The following is a 9,025-nucleotide window of genomic DNA, read 5'->3' as shown; positions in this document are numbered from 1 at the left end:
GAAACATTAAACTGTGAACAGTGAACCAAAATTATCATTAACTAAATCCCACATTTCTTTAAAATAAATATTGTATTGTGAGGGGTTTTGTTGTTGTTGTTGCTGTAGAGACCATCAAAAATCACTAAAATCTGCCCATTACATGTTTGAAGGCATTATATAAGTACAGTCCATTTACCATTAATGCTTGGAGTGTGTGGTTTGGGCTCTTCTGCCTCACAAAAACTGAAGAAGTTTGATAACTGGAAACAGATTTCCTTACTGATTTTTACCTTTTGTTTTTAGCAGGTTCAACAAAGACATGACTGCTGATACTTAAATAACCACTAACCACCACCACATAGGTTAACCCTTCAGTTTCACACAGGTTATTAATGACTCCTCACTGAACTTTTGTTTTGAATAGATTATTTTTGTCTTGAGGCCATCTTGTAATGAACTTGAAACAACTCATTGTTTTTCTAAATCCTTCTGAAGAAATTCAGAATAAACTAGTCTTTGTAATTAGTTTTTTGGTATTCTGAAGTGTGTCAGTGAGGCAGGACTAATTCCATGTTCAAATTTTTAACGTATTGGAAGCTGATTGGACTTGAGTGCATCTGGGACACATGAACTAGTCTGTTCTCTGAATAAATGTCTTTAACTGTTCCACTCACCAGCTGAATTATACAACATATTTCAGGTTTCAGGTTTGGACATTTGCAGATGAATGTTCCACTGTCAGCCTCCTTTGCAGGTTTGATAAATATGGAAACATTGCTAAACTGTCGCTGATCTAGGAAATGAAATACCGGTCTTTGGACTGATCATCCTAATCTAAATAGTGAAATGTGCAATCTTCATAAAAAAAAACACATCATTGCCTTCTGTTTTCCAGTTAAAGGCTTTAATTCTTACGTCTTTTTCACCAAAAGAACAGGATAAAACCACATCAACATCCCTTTTCACAGTAATCTTAGTTGTACCTGAAAGACAAAAACATGTTTCGGTGAAAGTGAAACAGGTGTTTGTGAAACATTCACTTTTCAATCAGATTTGACTTCATTTCAAAAGTCAGAACTCAGATCTAGTTTTTGATGAAAAAAAAAAAATACAAGAACAAACAAACAAAAAAATAAAACTATGTGCCAGCAGTACTGTCTCTCAAGGAACCAAAGTAAGAAGGAATTGTTGCACAATGCCTCAATAACTGGAAAAAAAGCAAAGTATGTTTATCATCAGATGTTTTAGTGGCAGCTCAGTTACTTATCTGCAGCCCTGATAAAACCACACAAACAGGTTTCTGCTATGTTAAAAAAATACAAAGAACAAGTGGAGGCTGGGATAAGAAAATAGAAATATGACACTGGAGCAAACAAAACTTGTCTTTCATTGGTTTACCTTTAAATGCAGGATTAAAACCAAAAAAAGCACAAATAACAAACTTCCAACTTGCCTTGTCAATTCAAAATGGGCAGTTCCACATCACTTCAAGCTCCGGTCCTCTACCAGAAGCCTGGGAGCTTGAGGGTTGTTGAGTTGAGAATTACTTGATATTTACTTGTTGATAATTACTCAGTGACCATTGCTATATAATTTTTTGCTTCTGCAGGAGATTCTCGGATCCAGAAGTGTGATTTAAAGACAGGGCATGTGACCTGAGTGTTGCTGCTGCTGCAGGCCAAATGTTGCAACATCACGGACATCTCTGAATTACAAGTAGCAATAAACTACACTTACACCCGGGCAAAGAATGACACAATCACTTTATAATATTTATTTAGCTGTGCAGGATGGTGCAGGCTATTCCAGTCACAATTATGTTTCTTAAAGCTGCACAACAGGTACTGATGCGCAACTGAATAAACAGCCCTTTAGATCTTCAGGCTCTTTAAGATTTTATCTTTTGATTTATTATTTGGAATAAACATAAATGCAAAAAAAAAATCTAAAAAGGATAATAAAATAATCAACTTTTTTTTTTTTATTGAATTCAATTGTTTTTCCTGTCCACATCAGGACAAAAAGTTACATCAGGAGAAGAAGCTCCATAGCTGCTAAATTCCTTAGAAAAATCCCATCACCTGCAGCTGTCTGGACCATGAAGCCACTCCTCTCAGTTCCACAGACTCATCTTAACCCTCCTGAAGCCCTCAGAAGAGAGAAAAATAGAGAGGTAGAAAAGCCTTGTAAGCCTTGTAACCTGAAGGCCACAGGAGGGTTAAAACAGTTTCGATTTCTGCCTCAGTGTGCTGCAATAAATGGTACTTCCGGCTCAAAGTCTTTAAAGGAAATTCAACATGAAATATCATCTGTATCGTTAACTATTAACAGCTGCTGTTCTGTTTAATATGATGAGTTGGACTAAATATTTTATCAAATCTATCTAGGTTACCTTCTATCTGTGGAAGAAAATGAAGTTATATTGGGCCACAAAACTTGTGTTTTTGTGGCTTTCATTACAAAGAAAAGCTTAAAGAGACATTCTGCTATCATCAGAAGTCAAACACAGGAAGCCACAAAACACCTCTTTGTGCTTATCAGTAACCGAGTCATATTTACAGTACAAAGAGTACAAAAACTGGCTAAGACTAGAAACCTGTCTGACGCACAACCACTGTACTGAAAAAGTTAGAATGTGCAAATCTAAATAAAACAAAATGCAATGATTTACAAAACTCACATACCCATATTTTATTTACAGTGGAACACAGGAAAGATATCAAATGCTGAAGATGAGAATCTGTGCTTTAAAATAAATAAATAAATAAATAAGGTAGCTTTTAATTTTATGGCAGGAACACATCTTAAAAAACTTGTTCCAGATCATAAGAGAAAACTCTTATGATCTGGTAATTGCTTGCTAGAAGCGGTTTTACTCAAACAGTTGTTCCATATTTAGATTGGAGCACAGAGATTTACGTTTGTCTCTGTTTTAATGAACAGCAGATTTGGTGGTTCTGTATACTCTGATTGACTTCAAAAGTTAATTAGCTGTAGATCTCCATCTAATTATTACATTCTAAAAGTTTCATTAAACATCCTTTCAGTGATTCATGAGTACAGACAAGCAAACATGAGCAAAAACATTACAGCTCTGTCTTTAATGAAAAATCAAACACCTGGAAACATCTGTATTTGGGAACAGACTTAATGGGTCATTTTATTAACTTTAATGTGACATTTCAGAAATGAAAATGTATCAGTAGTTTTACTTTGAAGGACAAGTTTCAGCTAAAAGGATTTTATAACATCCTGACATTTGTCCAGCTAGCTGCACAGACTTCCTGGCACTGTTACCCTAATGTAACCATTGCTCTGTGTGTTTAAAGAGCTGCTGCTTAGCAGACACACAGCAAAAAAACAAGAAAAACAAGTCAGGATTTTTAGTTTTGTGGTTATTTTAATTTTTCCTGTGAAAGATGCAATTAAATATTTGCTTGGAAGACCTGTAATCAAGTTCTGACAGGGAAATGTACCTTATTTAATCCCTTGCTTTAGGATGCACCTGCCTCATTGTGTTGAATTACCACTAATACCCAGGCATTATGAAATAAATCATTAAAAAACAGAGTATTTCCTCCTGACACACGTATTCCACTCAAACAACACAAACAGGGAGGTGATCTCAGGACAGGTGAGAACAAGTATCAAGAAGGCCCGGTTTAAAAACAGATTACTGAAAGCAAGTTGATGCATGAACTTGGATAAAGACTTTCTGCCATTTTCTCCTGTTCCTGAGAAACCACTTTTGTTTTCTTCAGACTGTATGAGCTTCATTACATTTTCAGGCTACAAACTTCAAGTTGCTTTTACATGATGCAATCAAACAAAATGTTCAAGATGGTTAAATACAGACAAAACAACAGCATATAAAATGAAAGGCCTCGCATTTCTAGAAGAAATGCATATTACCTGCCATAAGTTATAAAAATGTGTGTTGGTAATGGTAAATTAGCTGTGGTGGCAATCTTGAATTTGGTTAACTTCAAATGTCAATCAGTTGTAGATGTTCATCCAATGATTACTTTCTGAAAGTCTCATCAAATCTGCCCAATTGGTGAAAAGATAATTTGCTAACGGCAGTGTTGACTGTAACAGTTAATGCTATAGTTTCAAGCTAAGATGCTGATAGTGATCTGAATATGTGTTGAGGATAACTCTGAGCAAACTGTAGCTCCATGTGTCTAAAACTGACTGAGTTATAGGTGATTTGTATTGGTTAATACTGATTAGCTGTGGTGGTCATCTTAAAAGGGGGTGACTCAAAAATTTAATCAATGAAGATCCAATAATTTCTTCCTAAGAGTGTCATTCAACTTGGTGCACTGTTTCATGAGATATTTTGCTAACAGACAAACAGGGTGATGTCAAAGGCTCAAACAAAAGTAGGCAAATATCTTGTGCAGTGTATAAGGCTCAGCGTATGTGTTGTGGATGACTCTCTGCTACTACCATACCAAATTTCATCTCAATGTTTGTAAAATTGGCCGGGTTGTAGCCATTTTTGTGTTTTTTCTTAAATTGATCTTTTAATGTCTGTTATACTTTATTGCATTTCATAGTTTTGAACTTTTGTTTGACTTAACTATAAAGCAGTTTGGTCTGAGAGGTTTTTGTTTTTAATGCGCTATAGAAATAGCTTTTAGACTGAACCACCCTCCCCCCACCCAACCACACACACATACCAAAGCTCTGTGCATTAGTGTTTTTTCAAGAAAGTAAAACGATAAAAGGCATTTTATGGCTGTCTGCTTGATAAAGCTGGTAGGATTTCGTGGTAAACGGAAACTAAAGCACACAGTGAGCGGTTGACGCCTCAGGCAGAGTGAGAACTGCAGCTTTTACATCCTGCTGCAGCTATTTACATCCTGCCAACACCAAAAGCGCGCTTAGAGCATCTTTAGAAGTTGGAAGCGAATGAAGTTAGTGTTATTTTTTACCAGTTTAGCTCCTTGACTGGTCTGACCTGAAAGGGTGCCTCAGATCGAGTCCACCGAATGAAGAGTTGCCTGACTGGTTGAGAGCTACAGATGTGTAACTGTAGCTCTCAGTCAGCCAATTGCACCCACCCTCTCAGGGGTGCACTCTGATACAACCTACCAGGGCACCACTTCACCTTCTGTTTATTAAAGATGGCAGCACCTACATCACATGGTGGTCTCTTCAGCCTTTCACTTCTAGTATATATTAGCTGGGATGCATAGAGCTGATGGTTCTGCTGTGCTGTAGGAGTGTGCTTTGTGCTCATAAATAAAAGCAAACATGAAACAAATGATACAGAGCTTGAAAACAGCATTGCACTGGGCTGTGACTAGACTGTGGCTCAAACTTAACTTAATCTTGAGAGAAAATGCACAAATTTCCCATTGCAATCTCACTGAATTTTGAGTGCACAGGCAAGCAGTGAGCCATGCAGCTGCATTTCTGTGGCCAAAATTAAAAAAACATGGCTACGTTTTATGTGCACGGCTTACAAAACTGTATTCTAGACCATGAACATTATTTCATTTCCTAAGCAACTCTTCTCTGAAGTCAATGTTCAGCTTTTAGAGCAAATCTACTTATTTGCATAAACAATGCAAAAATTCAAAAACAAACAAATATGCATAAAGGAAAAAGTGAACGACGATACATTAGAAGATGACTGACATACATATGTTCAACAATAGCAATGTATTCTGATTTATCCTAAAATAACTAAACCTTAATAGTTCCTACAGCAATACAAACAAAGAAAAACAAACATATTTTTCATTATTATTTTTAAAAATAAACAGAAATGGACAGTAAGAAAGCAGGGAACAAACATTCTAAATTCCAATTAGTTTCTGTCTGTTTACTGTCAAAGTTGTCGATTTTTGGCTGCAGCCACAGAAAACTGCTCCAGTTCACTTCTGAGACATTTGGACACATTTCTGTCTGAAAAAAAAAAAAAAAAAAAAAGAAACATGGATCACAGATTCAACAACTTCTTGGAAACTGAGTCGACCTTCACTTCGTCAAAAACAAACAGGAAATGAAACTAACATGAACACAGAAAGGTACGTTTTTTACAGAAATGGGAGCAGCTGTTAGATATGTTTTAAAATTAACTTCTGCTGCAGGATGTGGTGTAAAACCTGAGATGTTCCTGGTGTAAGCTTCGAGTTAGAATAATTTGGCTCATGCTGTCATGTAAAAATTTTCAATAACTTTGTGACAAAAGATTTTACTTAATCTTCTCCAAGATGAAGTGAATGATCCAACCATGTCTTAGTTGTTATTTTAATTTAAATTTTTCATTTGAAATTGTTGGTTTTGGTAAATAATGTTTATTTTTGCAGGTTTTTTTCTGTGCACTCTGTGCAAATGTGAAACCCCTTACAGAAAAAACACAAATTCCACATGTTATCAGACGAACATATGGAAAATGTTCCAAAACCACGTTTCCCATGTGCAAAAACGTGATTATAACTGAGGTATAAGTCGGTGCCTTCTTAGCATAAAACGCTTTTAGTTTAAAACCCTGATATTCAAGGAATCCCAGAGTTTTCATCTATAAAAACATTTTTAGATGTGCCGTTCATGTGGCTGTTTTGTAAAGGACTGTGCAATAATGTTAGTAAAACCTTAGTAAAGTAAACAAAAGTAAAGCAGCTGTTAAGCATAACCATTATTTTCCACTGTCTTTGTGCAGAATATTTACATGTATTATTGATCTGACTCTGTCTTTTAGATAATTGAAGTCATGCTGAGAAGGAGTTTGCGCCTACTAGAATCCGGATATTATACAGCAGAAGGAAGTCCATCTATTTCCTATAAAGAGAAAATATACAGGCATGTTGCTCCACTTCTTTCTCATTATGTTTGGATTTTATTTATAAATTATTATCACCATTTTCTAACTTCTGTTGTGTTTGTAGAATCTTTCGAAGAAGGACACAACAAAATGGTCAAAACCTTTTGAATTACTTGAATTTTGAGGACACCATGGAGAACACCATGACCTTTGACCCCGATGAGCCTTTTCGATCATGCGTCCCTGATGGTTGGTTGTGTGAAACAAACGAGACACAAATCAGCAGAGTCAAAACAGACATGTGTAAGGACAGCCACCCCTGCAAAAACAGAACTTTAAGACTGTTTCAGTTGTATTTTTTCAGCATCCTCTGAACATCCTGTTTGTTTTTTTTAAATCAGACAGATGCATCACAGATGTGAGAAACTGGAGCTGTTTCGTTGTAGTGCTGCTTCTAGCTTTTGGTGAGTCGGTAATGTTTGCAGTCATTTCTAAATTCTGATTAACACAAGTGGTTTATGTTAACCTGTGGTTCAAGTATTTAAGATTAGTTTATGCACATCCTAACAATTGGGGTATTTTTCCTTTCCTAGCAATTACATGCTTGCATTTCCAACTAAAAGCTGTTAAACAGGAACTAAACGTTAGAAGTCAGCAGATGGAAATGTGCTCTCCTGTGGCCGACACCATGGCAAACTTTGCTCTCCATTCACAAGGCAAACTATCTTCACAGTTTTTATTTATCAAGAATCATGTGTAGAGATCAACTTGTAACTTTTTTGTGTTCTTGTAACTGTGTGTGAAGGAGCCATGGTGTTAAAAGAGCTGTCTTCAGACACATACAGGCCAACAGAATATCATATATTAAAGAGGATGATGTGCTGGTTGCGTAGACAGTGCAAAGAGAAAATTGTGATTAAGGTAGAGAACACACAGCTTCACTCATTCTGCTTATTTCTACTCTCTGACCTGAAGATTAGGCGCAAAATGGAGTTCGTGATCACTGTTTGTGATCAAAATGACAATTTATCTTTCCTCAGGGACATTCAGTTCTACGTGCAGGGGAGTGCTGGTGTTTTCCAGGTGATCATGGACATTTAGTCATCGCTCTGTCTAACCCAGCTACCATCAGTCATGTGACTCTGGGCCACATCACAAAAAGCCAGTCACTCAGTGGAGTCATAACAAGTGCACCGAGGGAGTTTTCAGTTTATGTAAGACCCAGTTTTCTTTGAGTTTAATAATTTCATTTCCACAGAGCGCAATGATCTGCTCAGTTGACCTTTCACATTTTATTTTCAGGGAATGCAGACCTCAGTCGACAACGGCTCCTACTTGCTAACAGCAGTATATAATGAAAACAATGCTGGGTTTCAAATCTTTGCACTACCTGTATGTATAGGCGATTTAGTATTTTTCTTCATAACACTTATTTCTTGTCACATTCAAAATTAGAGCCTCTGATTTCCAGCCCTCTGATGTTTACTTATTACAAATATTTGTCTCCTGTTTTCATCCAGAATCCAGATGGCACAGTGTTCAGTCACGTGAAAATCCACTTTCACAATAACTGGGGGAACAGTGAACAAACCTGCATTTACGCTTTCAGAGTCCATGGAGAACTTGCTGCTGAATTGTAACAGCAGCGCCAACTGACTGAGAAGATCTTTATCTTTTTATCAAACAACAGTTTCCTTCTAACATAAAAAAACATGCATGTTGGATCAGTCAGTTATAATAAAGTCATTAGTTTCAAGGATTGTTTTTATGAATAAATTAATCCATCTTGAAAATTCACATTCTGATTTTACAGTATGACAAATACAGCAACTGTGTTTGGTGAATATACTTAAATTTAAAGATAATAATTTCTTATCATTATAAATCTTGGTTGGAAGAACAACGTTATTCAAAAGCTTATTCTTTTGTACAGTTTTGATTTTCTTTTGCACAAAAACTCAAAAAAACGGAACAGTGACAATTGTTGCTTTGTATCCAAACTGAAAATCAAAAAATGTATGAAAAATGCTAAAATTAAGAGGCTAAAAGCTAAAAAAGAGACTTTGTTGGTAATAGAAACGACCCAAAATATATTAATACAAAATTAAATAGAGGTTTGCAGCTCTTAAACGTACAGCTCCATCTGACTTCATGGTCTCTGTCTCCCTCTAGTGTCAAACTGTATGTATTGCAGAGGAAAAAGTAAAATTAAATGAATAGTTTCTGTCCTCATTTTTGCTCAGTAAAATTTGTAACTTAATTTTC

General features: G+C 36.0%; 1 protein-coding gene across 1 annotated transcript; it reads left to right on the top strand.

The window, feature by feature from the left end:
* Window positions 1-5,759: 5,759 nt before the first annotated feature.
* Window positions 5,760-9,025, top strand: LOC112451115 (SUN domain-containing protein 3-like). The gene is made up of 9 exons (XM_037975469.1): window positions 5,760-6,023; window positions 6,698-6,798; window positions 6,885-7,063; window positions 7,162-7,224; window positions 7,354-7,476; window positions 7,566-7,681; window positions 7,801-7,974; window positions 8,063-8,152; window positions 8,281-9,025. The coding sequence occupies exons 2-9, from the start codon at window positions 6,710-6,712 to the stop codon at window positions 8,398-8,400; spliced, it is 954 nt and encodes a 317-aa protein (XP_037831397.1). The 5' UTR covers window positions 5,760-6,023; window positions 6,698-6,709; the 3' UTR covers window positions 8,401-9,025.

This window comes from Kryptolebias marmoratus, linkage group LG4 (assembly GCF_001649575.2).
Source record: "Kryptolebias marmoratus isolate JLee-2015 linkage group LG4, ASM164957v2, whole genome shotgun sequence".
Classification (NCBI taxonomy): Eukaryota; Metazoa; Chordata; class Actinopteri; order Cyprinodontiformes; family Rivulidae; genus Kryptolebias; species Kryptolebias marmoratus.
This window is presented reverse-complemented; position numbering and strand designations above follow the sequence as displayed.

Coding starts and splice junctions, on each gene's coding strand:
- LOC112451115 (XM_037975469.1), top strand. CDS start 6,710: ATGCTGAGAAGGAGTTTGCGCCTACTAGAATCCGGATATTATACAGCA. Junction 6,799..6,884: donor TATAAAGAGAAAATATACAG/GCATGTTGCTCC, acceptor TTGTGTTTGTAG/AATCTTTCGAAGAAGGACAC. Junction 7,064..7,161: donor CAGAGTCAAAACAGACATGT/GTAAGGACAGCC, acceptor TTTTTAAATCAG/ACAGATGCATCACAGATGTG.